The following is a 13,879-nucleotide window of genomic DNA, read 5'->3' on the forward strand; positions in this document are numbered from 1 at the left end:
CTGGAGTCAATGCTTTTTCCTAGGTGATGTCACGAAGTTTGGCCGTGGGGACTCTGCATCCCCTGCACCCCCTACCACACCAGCTCAGCCACAGCAGAGCCAATCACAGACCCACCACACAGCCCAGCAGCCCTTCCTGAACCCTGCACTGCCACCTGGCTATAGCTACACTGGCCTTCCCTACTACACAGGCGTGCCCAGTGCCTTCCAGTATGGCCCCACCATGTTTGTGAGTATTTCAGCGGGTGTGACTGTGTCTCCTGGCCTTGGGTTGCTGGCAGGTGGAAACCTGGGACCTATCTTCCAGAAGGGAGGGAGGGTCATGATTCCACTCCGTCTTATCTGGCCTTCAGGAACTGTTCAGGCTGGGGACAAGGTCACTTTCTCCTGCTGTGTTTAGATCCAACATGTGTTGCACTAATGAAAACACAGTTCCCCTGTGGTTGTAGGTATGTCAGCTGCTGCCTTAGGCTCTGGCAGGGGTACCTGACCAGCCTCAGCTTGCCTCTTCCTACACTAATACCTCATCTGCTTGCCCCACCAGGTCCCTCCAGCCTCAGCCAAGCAACATGGGGTGAACCTCAGCACTCCCACACCTCCCTTCCAGCAGGCCAGTGGTTATGGCCAGCATGGCTACAGTACAGGTGAGGGGTGCTCCCCAGAGAGACACACGGGGTCAGACAGGCTTGCGTGGCTCACACTTGCCTCTTATACTCTGCCATGCTAGGTTATGACGACCTGACCCAGGGGACAGCAGCAGGAGACTACTCCAAAGGTGGCTATGCTGGATCATCGCAGGCACCAAACAAGTCTACAGGTTCTGGGCCTGGCAAAGGTAGCGTTTACCTCTCCTTTCCAGGATAAGGCCTGGAGTGGTAGGCTCCTGCCTGATCCCCTATCAGGCAGGGCAACCCCTGAGTGCCCCTGGAGGTGGGGAGCCTGGAGCTGGGAACAACTGCTGTGGGGAACAACTGCTTTTCCTCCTAGGAGTATCAGTGTCTTCAAGCACCGCCGGTCTACCTGATATGACTGGTTCTGTCTACAATAAGACACAGGTGAGGGACAAAGGTGGGTTGGGTGTATAGGTTTTTGGGAGGTTACAGCCCAACCTGACCTTCACCATTGTCGTCTTTGCCCTGCAGACTTTTGACAAGCAGGGATTTCATGCAGGGACCCCTCCACCTTTCAGCCTGCCCTCAGCCTTGGGCTCCACTGGGCCCCTGGCCCCGGGAGCGGCCCCTGGCTATGCGCCCCCACCATTCCTGCACATTTTGCCAGCCCACCAGCAGCCCCACTCCCAGCTGCTGCACCACCACCTTCCGCAGGATGCCCAGGTGAGCACAGTGATGGAGGTAGCCACCCTGCTCTAGGCTAGGGGTTCTGCTCCAGCCTTGACAGCCTTCCCTTCTCCTTTTCTGCAGAGTGGCTCGGGTCAGCGCAGCCAGCCCAGCTCCCTGCAGCCCAAGTCTCAAGCCTCCAAACCTGCCTACGGCAACTCTCCATACTGGACAAACTAAATCTGGAAGAGAGGGGCGTGCTGGGGCACGGCTTATCCTGGGCAGGAGAGAACACACGAGCACATATTTGGGAGCCCAGTGCCCTTCCCTAGAATTCCCGAGACATGTGTCAGCCATGCCTCTGTGGGGAGCCTGCCTCCCAGACTGGCTATTGTATGTAATGTATTTATGTATGTATTTGTAAATGTGATAGAAGTCTGGGGGAGTTCGGGGACGGCTGCAGATGTTAGCCAGGTCTGTTCTCCCCATTCAAGCCCCTTCTCTACTGTAGCAAAATAAGTGCCCCCACCCCATCTGCCTTCAGGTCCTCTTCATAGCCTGCACTGCCCAGTGGGCCACTAGGGGCAGTCTCTGGAAGGGCTGGTTCAAGGCTGTTTGGGTATAGGGGTCAGGTACCAATGAAGAATCACGACTTGTCTCACTCCTTTGGAAATTATTTGTTTTCTTTCCTGTGTAATTACTTTATACCCGTTTTTGAGAAACTGTTCATTTTGTCATCTGTCATGGTCTCCTTCCACCAAATCTTGATCTGGGAATAGCAGCGATATCCCTCCAGCCAACACAAATATGGGCACCTGTTTGTCTTCAAACAGCGGCTTCTAGTCTGGTCATGTCCCTAGAGACTTACTAGAGACTGGCTGACCATGAAAAAAAAAAATAATCTCAGTTCAGCCAGTCAGCTCCCCTTTAAAAATCAAAGATATCTCCAAGCAACACATCTCCATTCCGGTTGTCTTGAACCAGGTGGGCAACTGTTTCAGGGGTTTTCTCTTGCCCAATCCCCACCTAATAAAGTTCTGAGAGCATGCACGGTCTGTGTGGTGTGACTGAAAGGCAGCTCAGGGCAGAAGCCCTGGACTTCATAGGACTAAAGGAGACCCCACATGGTTGTAGTCTTCTGACACAGGCTATAAAGGCTTGAAATGGTTTTCCTTTTAACTGGACCGTCTTGGCCCAAATGACAATGGCTGTAAGGAGAGCTAAACCTCCTCACAGGGCCAAGGCCATGTTGATCAAAGTTAACCTGGCTTTTCTTACAGCTCCTTAAGAGACTTAGGGATAGGGCAGCTTGGGACCTTACCTAGAAAAAGGTAAGTGTCTACAAGTAAAATTAGGACTTTTATTAAATAGGGTGATCTGCCTGATCCCTGCTATTAGCAGCAATAAGTTAGTTAGGAAAACAAATGACAGTGAAAATGTTTGCCTAAGGAAAGCAGCAGAGCACCTCTCAGTCCCTCATTGACCTACTTGTATCAGCTTCCGTTTTCAGAATCAAGTTTAACAAATGGCCACGTCTATAAGGAGCTTGAAGGGATTGGGGATACACCAGGGAGGTGAGTTAGAAAGGCAGATTCCCCAGTTGTGGTTTTTGTCTAATTTTTCAGCTGAGCCCTGGCATAATCTGCAAGGTTAACAGTGATATTGAGACCACCTTTTAGTTTTCTTTAACACAAGGTAAAAAAAGAAGAGGGTCATTTCATGGGGAAGTAGCAATACAGGTATTTTATTTCACATTTTATTAGTAGACAGATGGGCAGAAAAAGACAAAATAAACCACTAAAGGGGAAGTCAACACAAAATGCATCAGATAGTCTTTTCTCATAAGTTAAACTGAAGAAAAACATCTACAATTTCAGCTAAAACTATTAAAGTCAGGTGTGTCCTGCTGGTTTCAGAATAGTTGAAAATTGCATCTCTGAATCCTTTTAGTTGTAAATGTAAACCTTGTTTATCAGGATGGGAGGGGTGGAGAGTTCATTTTCAGTGGAGAGCTGCACATTTCCCCTTCCGATCGGTTTCTTACAATATGTGCCCCAAACGTAAGGAAACCAGCAAGTAAAGAAGCAGTTTGCCAGGGCAAGTGAAAGAAGGTTTCTACAAAAAAGTCTGACTAATAGAAAAGAACTCTGGAATGATAAAAGGAGAAGGGGGGAAGACTGAAAGAAGCAACAGCGGAATCATATACTTTCTCCACCCAGCCTCAAAATACACAGAACTGAAGAGCATCCAGTGAGGCCTCAATTAGAATTAAAAGGAATCTAAAAATGCAAGATTTTGAGTTCATGTCACACCAAATAATAAGCACAACTGTACATACATGGTTCCGGATTGAGCCTGAGACCTCTACTCCCAGAAGAAAAAAAAAAATTACAAACTCAAGTATTTTCCATAGGGATGTGTTCTCAGGGACAGAGCTCTGGAACCAGCCTCTGGGTTTCGTTCAGTCAGTCTAAAATACCAGAATGTCCACCTGCTAGCAAGAGACTTACCCAGTCTTCTGGAACTGATTGTACTCATCAGAGGCAAACCCAGCCCTTGACAGTTAACACCCCAAAGGACTGAAAGGTACAACCTCCACTTGGCGCTCTGGCTCCCTGAGTCAGTGTGTAACAGAGGCCAATAGGGCCTGACGGAACAGAGCTGTGCAGCAGAGCACCTTCCGCAATGCCAGGGTGCCGGGGCTGCCCTGGGAGTGAGAAGCTTTCGCAGTAAGGGGAATGAAAGGCTTAATTTTAGGGCTCCAAGAGAATAAGACCAAGCTACTGGCTGTAAACTTGCATGGGGGTTTTGGGGGAGGTAAACCAGAGCACTGTGAGAGGCTCTGGCTCCAGAAGATTTGCAGGTTAATCTGGAAGCATTACTTAAAAAGTATGGGGAGTAAAAAGGTAGTTCCAACATCTTTCTATGAGAGTTTGTGATCAGGCAACTTGACAATGTATTTCAAAGCTGCTCTGTTCCATGGATCTGACTGAAGTCACTAGATTCTGGGTGCAAGTAGCAACCCTGGCCCTGTGGAGATCACAGAGATGCTGGGACCAGGCTCAACGGTGTCCCCTAAGAGCCTTAGCTTGTTAAACAGTCCCATTTCATGCCAGACTAAACTTTTAGAGGCCGGGAAGGGCTGCTGGGAAGAAGTCATGTGTTTGGGAGTTTGAAGAGTGAAAACCCTGAGATCAGAACGAAGGAGGAGCTAAGGAAGTAAGTGTCACCTACTCTGGCCATCCTAGGATCCCTCCTGCCCCTGTCCCTAATCTGCCCTTTGGTTCTGAGTTACGAGCCAAAGGAGGAGCTGACACTAGTGCCCAGGGGTCTGAAATAGGACTATAGTCAGTCCTTGCTGCATCTGCCTTCTGTAATCTGATTTTACATTATAGCTGTTTCCTCCAAATAATGCCCTCTTATGATCTGGTGCGCCCCCATAACAACCAAAAATTACCTTCAAGTTCTGAAGTCCCTGGATGGTGAAGGCTGCTGGATCTCAATATTGATTGAAGCAACATGATTGAGATCTGGAAAATCAAAAGCTGCAGCGAGTGCATCGCAGGAAGATCTAGCCTTATCTGGCCTAAAACCTGCCTGCAGTCAACTCTCTCAGCCCTGCCACAATTTCTATGCACAATTCTGCTTGCACTCCACAGCCTAAGTATGTTGAAAGGGGAAAAAAAGTCCAGATCACATCCAATGAAGAAAGCGGTAACACGTCTCACACACATCCAAGTTTCTCACTATCAGTATAAGCAGCTCGATGAAAACCGAAATCTTAACACATGCACCTAGGATTAATACTGAGTAATTTAAAGTGGCTACTTGAAAAAACCAAAACGTCATGGTAAGAGTGTATTTTTGATGGGAAGGCCATGCTGTTTCCTCTCCCAACAGTGGTCACCAGTAGTTTCAATTTTTTCCCCCCAGTAGTATCAACCAAACTTAGCATAGTGACTTTTAACTCTTTGTTCCCATCGCTAAATCCACCCACACACTCATCCCAACTTCCCCACTTGTCCCACTCCCTGGGGGGAAAAATAAACCTGCCTTTAAAATAAATAGCAACCAAGTGCTCAGTTCTATGTAAAGTATGAATATTTATTTCAGGCTTTCAATCCCAATTGATTTCAAAAAACAAAGTCTGATTTCTCTCCTCAGAGCAGCTGAGGCCTCCATGTTACGATGGTTTCATGGAGATTGAAGGAGCACATTTCATCAGGCTTAGCAGAAAGTCCCTGACGCCCACCATGTCCCAGCCTTAGGAAGGGAAAGAAACAGAATTCACCACCATGGGGCGGAATGAATGCACACACACTAATGTAAATGAGCAGCTAAACCTTGGCAAATTTGCTTTTTTTTTTTTTTTTTTTTTTTCCAAGTTTGTTTTGTGGGTTTAATTCCATTTTCTTTTGCTACCCAGTATATGCAGCGCTTGTGAGCTCCCAACAGGTTCCCAGCTTTAAACACATTCAACCTCTTGAAAGACTATTGAATTCTTCAAGAATCTAAAAACAGACCAAACGTGTTTTGCTGTGAACATTCTGTAGAGACGAAGTGAGGCGGGAGTTTGGGTTGATGTTTTTTTAAAAAAGAATCAATACAGTGATGGAAGGGTAAAGAATGCAAGAATTCAGACATTCTGTGGAGGGTTACTCTCTCTCCATTAAAGGTCCATAAAAAGGAGCAAACTGAGATCCATAAGGGGAGTCAGCAGGAGCTGTGTGTGTTTCCCCACCCGCTGTGAATAGGTTTTTGCTGAGGGGCCATGGCCAGGTCCCTACTTGCTCCCCTCCCTTTGGCCTGAGACGGCAGGGCAGTACAGGGGCACTGAAGGAGCACGTCACGACTCCTCATTCCCAGAATCATCATCATCATAACAGTCGGCATCTTCCTCCTCCTCATCTTCATCATCAATGTCGTCGTCATACAAGTCGTCGTAAAGCAAATCTGAGCTGTTGTCATTGGAAGGCACTTTAGTTTTGATGCAGTATTCCGCCAGGGTTGTGGGGACCTTCACTCCATCCTTTTCTGCTTCGGCCTTAGTGGCTGAAACTTGTTTCCTGAAGGGAGGGTGACAAGAAGTGGTTTATGGTAAGTCATTGTTTTGAGACAGATTTACAATTGGCCTTAAATAATCAATATTACTTATGACTCAGCTCTCCAAACTTCAGTATCTGCCTGAAAGCATCTGACAGATACCCTGTACTACACCAAATGCTTTCAACCCATTGGGTACAATTTTGAAGTAAACTTTGACTTTTTAGTGGGGGAAATACACTGTTAACATCGAGGGAGTTTAAAGCAGTGGATCAGTTAATAGCCAGAATCACCTCGTCAGCTGGCTGTCCTCCACTTCATGTAAGGGCCAGTAGGTTGGCGACTAAGAATCAGAACAGGCATTGACTTAGTGGACGGAATGTTATGCTTTGTTGTTTGCAGGTGTGAAGCACAGGGATAACTACTAGAATAAGAAGAGATAATAGAAGGACTAATATCCTACTGGGGATAGATCGTAAGATTGCGTATGCGAATAAAAAGTGCCACTCTGATTTAATGTGGGGTGGGGTGCTTAGGGGGTTGGCTAGAGTGTTAAGAGTTTTGGCCTAGTCACCTCACCACCAAACTCATGTGCCCCAACAATTCTTAATTATCCTCTTAATTTTCACTTATAGTAAAATTCAAATGCCTTACGCCAGATTCCAAAGTCTTGCACAACCCACTCTTCCCCACCTGAGACGGAGTCTCGCTCTGTCACTCGGACTGGAGTGTAGTGGCGCGATCTCAGCTCACTGCAACCTCGACCTCCCAAGGTTCAAGCAATTCTCCTGCCTCAGTGTCCCCAGTAGTTGGGATTACAGGCTCCCACCACACTTGGCTAAATTTTATACTTTTAGTAGGGACGGGATTTCACCATGTTGGCCAGGCTGGTCTCAAACTCCTGATCATGCTCTGCCCAGCTCAGCCTCCCAAAGTACTGGGATTACAGGCATGAGCCACCGTACCCGGCCACACAACCCACTCTTATATTTTCTCCAGCCCTTCAACACATTTACCCTGGTCTTTTTTTGGTATCTCAGACACACCTTGTTGATTTTTCTGTCTGGACCAGTTGCTCTTCCCCTGCCCCACACATGCCTGGCTCCTTCTTGTCATTTGGAATGAAGGCCTCAGATATTAAGGCTTAAATATCACCTTAGAGAAGGCCTGGCCTCATGACCCAATTTAAAGCAGCCATCTAGTCATTCTTTCACATTATCCACTTAGCACTGTCTAGTATTTTTTGCTTGCTCACTCTTCTGTCTCCACATATTTCAGTGTGAGCGTAAATGTCTTTCTTAGTCCCTTCTATTTCCCCAGTCAGTGCCTAGCACATAGCCTGGCACATAAGAGATGGTGCAATAAATACTGATTGTATGAATGAACAGAACAATAAATTGTTTCCTTCAACAATTATAAAAATTTGAGTCGACTAGACCACTCTTCCTGATCTTCCTAATGTCAATCTCTTAGCTGTGCTTGAAGCTTTTCTTCTGTTGCCTTGCTTTGCATACTGATGGTCCTGAGGCTTCTGGGCTTGTCTCCACACTCAGCATGCTCCCTGGGACATCATCTCTGTTCCCATAATTTTAACCACGACTCCCTTTATGCTGACATCTCTTGGCTTATATAAACAAATACCTTTAGGAAGCCTCTGTCCCGATGTTCCATATGCAGAGGTAGACTGCATATGCATTTTCTACCTCTATGGCCAGTTTCTCCCATTTTACGTCTCTGAATAAATGAGCATCGCTTCTTAAAATATAAATCTCACTCCAAAGACCTATTGCTTTACAACTTAAATATCTGTCCTCTCATCCCCATTACTACTGCCTCAGTTTAGTCCATGTTGGTCCCCTGGCCAATTTACTTTTTTTTGTTTTTTTTGAGACAGGGTCTCCCAGTGTCACCCAGGCTGGAGTGCAGTGACGCAATCTCAGCTCATTGCAACCTCTGGATTCAGGGCTCAAGCAATCCTCCCGCCTCAGACTCCCAATAGCTGGGATTACAGGTATAACCCACCATGCCTGGCTAATTTTTTTTGTAAATTTGGGATTTTGCCACGTTGCCCAGGCTTGTCTCGAACTCCTGGGCTCAAACGATTTGCCTGCCTCGGCCTCCCAAAGTGCTGGGATTACAGGCATGAGCCATTGTCTTTTTTTTTTTTTTTTTTTTTTTTGAGACGTAGTCTTGCTCTGTTGCCCAGGCTGGAGTGCAGTGGTGCGATCTCAGCTCACTGCAACCTCTGCCTCCCGGGTTCAAGTGATTCTCCTGCCTCAGCCTCTGAAGTAGCTGGGATTACAGGTGTGTGCCACTACTCCCGACTAACTTGTATTTTTTGGTAGAAACGGGGTTTCACCATGTTGGCCAGGTTGGTCTCGAACTCTTGACTTCAGGTGATCCACCCACCTCCAAAAGTGTTGCGATTACAGATGTGAGCTACCATACCAGGCAACTGTCTTTTATCAGAACTCAAACAGCATCACCTCTTCCCTCCCAAAAATACTTAAGTGGTATCCCATCCCTTCTTAGATTAAGAACCATACTCTTTTATCATGACTTCAATGTCTTTGAAGACCCTGGTGCCTCTCTCACTTAATTTTCTAGTATTTCCCACATCAGAATTTACACTCAAACATCTGTAATTCCCTTAACATGTCATGCTATTATACTCCTGTATTTTAGCAAACATGGGTGTTTTCCCTTTTTTCACCTGAAAAAGTATTGGTTATGAGGAATTCTCTCTGCTAGGAAATCTATTACATTATGTATTTCTCCCAATGTATCTTTTTTTTTTTTTTTTTTTTTTTTTTTTTTAGACGGAGTCTCGCTCTGTCGCCCAGGCTGGAGTGCAGTGGCGCGATCTCGGCTCACTGCAAGCTCCGCCTCCCGGGTTCACGCCATTCTCCTGCCTCAGCCTCCCGAGTAGCTGGGACTACAGGCGCCCACAACCGCGCCCGGCTAATTTTTTGTATTTTTTAGTAGAGACGGGGTTTCACCGTGGTCTCGATCTCCTGACCTTGTGATCCGCCCGCCTCGGCCTCCCAAAGTGCTGGGATTACAGGCGTGAGCCACCGCGCCCGGCCTTCTCCCAATGTATCTTGTTTAGGCTTCTATAGGTATAACACTACATGGTCATTTGTTTTCAAATGCTAATAAAGTGAGCTCCCTAAGGAGACAGGCTATGCCTTAGTGAGTACCTGACACAAAGCTGTTGCTGAGTGTCAGGTACTGTACTAGGTCATTAAGGCATAGATAGGATGAGATAAAGGGGCCCTTAAACAATTAAGAAACACATAGAAGTACCTTGGGAATGTGTGTACAGAAGCTTTCCCATCTTTCCATCCTTAGGACACTCCCACTCCTCTACATTTCTCTAGGATCTTATTATTTCTACTAATTATCTTCAATGTTTGGTACACATCAGTCACCTAGGTGAGAGATATATATACACACACAGATGCCCAAACTCTGTCCTTGTAATCCCATAAAAGACAGTTATCGTTTAGGGACACTTTAAAAGTGATCCCAATGGGCAGAAAACTTAGAACTCCTGATCTTATATTACTTAGCAGTCACCTCATGTGCTTTCCCAGCATTGTTTTCACTTTTTTCATATCACATGGTCTCAAGCCCACTAGATTTTACTCTTATTTGTATAAACGCCAATGATTAGTAAAATCCTATGCACAGAGGAAGTTTTAACTGTATTTGGGGTCTCTATTTTTAAAAATAATGTAATATCAAGGGGGGTTGAGGCCAGGCACGGTGGCTCACAGCTATAATCCCAGAGCTTTGGGAGGCTGAGGCAGGAGGATCACTTGAGGCCAGGAGTTCAAGACCAGGCTGGGCAACATAGCAAGACCTCGTCTCTACAAAAAATAATAATAGAAATCAGCTGGGTGTGGTGGTGCATGCGTATAGTCTTGGTTACTTGGGAGGCTGACGTGGGAGGACTGCCTGATCCCGGGAATTCGAAGTTACCGTGAGCTGTAATCACACCATTGCACTCCAGCCCAGGCAACAGAGTGAGACCATGTCTGTCTCTTTAATTCCAGCACTTTGGGAGGCTGAGGCAGGTGGATCATGAGGTCAGGAGTTTGAGACTAGCCTGGCCAACATGCTGAAACCCTGTCGCTACTAAAAATACAAAAATTAGCTGGGCATGGTGGTGGGTGCCTACAATCCCAGCTACTCGGGAGGCTGAGGCAGGAGAATCGCTTGAACCCAGGAGGTGAAGGTTGAAGTGAGCCAAGATCATGCTACTGCACTCCCGCCTGGATGACAGAGTAAGACTCCATCTCAAAAAATAATAATAATAATTAGAAACAAATAAAAAGGAGGTGGAGGGTAGGGGAAGGGTAGGGTTTGTATTTATTGCAGATGTCTTGGGTACTATTATAAGAACCTGATGTCCTAAGAGATTAAAGGTTGAGCTTTTTTCCATTTTATACAGAGGAAAAAGTAAAAGACCCCAAAAATTATCTGATAAATGGTCCCATGAGTAGATTCCAAGTCCCCTGATTCTTATTCTAGGGCTCTGTTATACCATATATTAGTGTTGCTGATAATGTGGATTTCCAAAAGATCCTTGCTGCTATGGTCAATTTTTTTTTTCTTTTTTCTTTTGGAGACGGAGTCTCGCATTGTCGCCCAGCCTGGAGTACAGTGGTGTGATCTCAGCTCACTGCAACATTCACCTCCCGGGTTCAAGCAATTCTCCTGCTTCAGCCTCCCGAGTAGCTGGGATTACAGGTATGTACCACCACACCTGGCTAATTTTTGTATTTTTAGTAGAGATGGGGTTTCACCATGTTGGTCAGGCTGGTCTCAAACTCCTGACCTCAGGTGATCCGCCTGCCTCAGCCTCCCAAACTGCTGGGATTACAGGTGTGAGCCACCGCACCTGGCCAGAACCTAGAAGTTCTGGTTCCTAGAAAATCAAGTCTGCTACTGCATTATCTTCTAGTGGCTGTTCTCTTGGTAAATAGCAAAGTTCATTAGGCTCAGGCAGAAACCTTCTCTTCCCACACTATAAATCTAATAGAGGAAAATTATCCTGGAATGGACAGGATATTTAAGTGTGATGTAAACCTTTAGTTCCAGAATATATTTTGGTTTTGTATAATGACTTGAGGTAATTTGAAAAAAAAAAAAAAAAAAAGCACCTTACCTAATAATTTCAGCATATTCTTTGTCTTTTCCTTTACTGTCTCTCCATTTCCTGAACATAACTGAAGCATCGACATTGGCTGGGGAGAAGGTGTTGGGCTCATTAAGCAGTGAGATTACACTTAATAGGATAGTCCTAGAAACAGGAAAAAAGGATCAGCTATGAATACCCATATTTACAGTATTTAAAAGTATTCTGCTTTTTAAGAAAGTACAATCAGATTTCAAATTCTCCCTCCCTTAAAATTTTTCTGATACAATTTAATTTGAGACCTTGGGGCAACAGAGACATCATACATTTTTTATTGATGGTTTTCATAAAAGGCATTTAAGAAAAATTAAAAAAAAATTTTTTTTCCAGTACTAAGAAACAAGCTGCTAACTGGTAGGCAAAGCAGAGGAAATCCGTGATTCTAGTATAAGGGTAATGCACAAAGCATAAAAATGAACTTGATAGAAGGCCCTGTTTCAACTGGTCCCATGTTCCAACCTGCAGAAAGTGGATGTCTTGGAAGCTTTCAAATACCATTTATTTTAAAAATGACAAATTAAATGACATGGGGGAAAAAGCTTAAAATATTTAGTTTCAAGGCAATCTTGATGTGAGAGAGGGTAAAAATTATGCTACTTTATATAAAGTTTTCTTTTTGCTTTTTTTTTTTTTTTTTTGAGTTTCACTCTTGTTGCCCAGGCTGGAGTGCAACGGTGTGATCTCAGCTCACTGCAACCTCCACATCCCAGGATCAAGCGATTCTCCTGCCTGCCTCAGGTTCCCGAGTAGCTGGGATTACAGATATGTGCCTCCACGCCCCGCTAATTTTGTATTTTTAGTAGAGACAGGGTTTCTCCATGTTGGTCAGGCTGGTCTTGAACTCCCGACCTCAGGTGATCTGCCCTCCTCGGCCTCCCAAAGTGCTGCGATTACAGGCTTGAGCCACCACGCCCAGCCCTGGTTTTGTTTTGTTTTGTTTTTGACAGGGTCTCTGTGGCCCAGGTTGGAGTGCAGTGGTGCCATCTCAGCTCACTGTAACCTCTGCCTCCTGGGTTTAAGTGATTCTCCTGTCTCAGCCTCCTGAGTAGCTGGGATTACAGGCATGTACTACCACACCTGGCTAATTTTTGTATTTTTAGTAGGGACGGGGTTTCGCCATGTTGGCCAGGCTGGTCATGAACTCCTAGCCTTAAGTGATCTGCTTGCCTTGGCCTCCCAGAGTGCTGGGATTACAGGTGTGAGCCACCGCGCCCGGCCCTATATAACCAGTTTTTATTGTGGCCTCTTAACTTGAAAGACAGTGCTACATACAAATGTATTTTTTCCATACTTGGAAGGAAGACAAAGTAATGCAGGAGAATGGAGGAAAAGCAAAATCCTTCAAACGGAAGAACTAGAGTCTCTGAATAACAGAGACTCTATCTTTAGTCAAAAGTATTTACTCTGTACCTACGGTTTGCCAGAGGCACCAAGTGAGATGTTGGATGTACAATGGTGAGCAAGTTAGATGCCATCCCTGGTTTCCCATGGCTTACAAATTCTAGTGGGTGTTAAAAACGGCCAATTTTCATTCACAGATAAAAATTAGACATTCCAAATAATCAGGGAATAAAGTTTATGTTAGAAAGCATAATAGGGGCCGGGTGCGGTGGCTCACACCTATAATCCCAGCACTTTGGGAGGCTGAGGCAGGCAGGTCATGAGGTCAGGAGTTCGAGACCATCCTGGCCAACATGGTGAAACCCCATCTCTACTAAAAATATAAAAATTAGCCAGGCATGGTGGCAGGCGCCTATAATCCCAGCTACTGGGGTGGCTAAGGCAGGCAAGAGAATCACTTGGACCCGGGAGGCAGAGGCTGCAGTGAGCCGAGATCGCGTCACTGTACTCCAGCCTGGGCAACAGAGCAAGACTCCATCTCAAAAATAAATAAATAAATAAAAGCATAATAGGCTCCAAAACTGTTCCAAATTACTCCTAGGCTTTTTCCCCCTAAAAACTACATGCATTAGGAGAAAATGGAAGGAAAAAAGAAATTTCTCTCTTCTCATTGATGAAAGGTTAGAGATTGTGTTGTTGCAAAATACCCTTTTGCTCTGGGCCCTAAGCAAAAAATAAAGAGAGGAAACCAGGCACTTAGATGTTTGATTTGATGAAAACTTTTCCTTAAAAAGGTGAAGAATTTCTGTTGTATGATTTATATAAGAGTATGATTTATATAAGATTATGACAAAGGCATTTTCAAAGAAAACATTTCTATCTAGTTAAAATCCATTGATTGCACATGCTCCTTTCTATTAGGTTAAGGATAACTCCTTGGCCTTCCTCCCTCAAGAGCTTTCTGGATTTCTTCAGTAATTACATTAAAAAGAGTCAAAGAAGGCCGGGCACGGTG

The 13,879-nt window shown here is 45.3% G+C and overlaps 2 protein-coding genes across 4 annotated transcripts in view; one reads left to right on the plus strand and one right to left on the minus strand.

The window, feature by feature from the left end:
• The window catches only part of UBAP2 (ubiquitin associated protein 2), a 113,950-nt gene extending 111,625 nt beyond the window's left edge, over positions 1-2,325 (plus strand). For both annotated transcript variants that reach the window (XM_050760743.1, XM_050760745.1), the window contains 6 exons: positions 24-229; positions 545-644; positions 728-835; positions 988-1,055; positions 1,143-1,334; positions 1,422-2,325. In XM_050760743.1, coding sequence (XP_050616700.1) covers positions 24-229; positions 545-644; positions 728-835; positions 988-1,055; positions 1,143-1,334; positions 1,422-1,517 — 770 coding nt within the window. In that variant the 3' untranslated portion in view covers positions 1,518-2,325. The remainder of the gene's footprint in view (positions 1-23; positions 230-544; positions 645-727; positions 836-987; positions 1,056-1,142; positions 1,335-1,421) is intronic.
• A 3,035-nt stretch (positions 2,326-5,360) lies between these two features.
• Positions 5,361-13,879, minus strand: part of UBE2R2 (ubiquitin conjugating enzyme E2 R2) — a 115,733-nt gene continuing 107,214 nt past the window's right edge. Inside the window, exons 4-5 of one of the 2 annotated variants that reach the window (XM_050760826.1) lie at positions 11,494-11,628; positions 5,361-6,343 (exon numbers count right to left, since the gene is read on the minus strand). In XM_050760826.1, the coding sequence (XP_050616783.1) occupies positions 6,124-6,343; positions 11,494-11,628 (355 nt within the window). In that variant the 3' untranslated portion in view covers positions 5,361-6,123. The remainder of the gene's footprint in view (positions 6,344-11,493; positions 11,629-13,879) is intronic. The other variant, XM_050760827.1, reaches the window with a different exon arrangement.

This window comes from Macaca thibetana, chromosome 15, assembly GCF_024542745.1.
Source record: "Macaca thibetana thibetana isolate TM-01 chromosome 15, ASM2454274v1, whole genome shotgun sequence".
NCBI lineage: Eukaryota > Metazoa > Chordata > Mammalia > Primates > Cercopithecidae > Macaca > Macaca thibetana.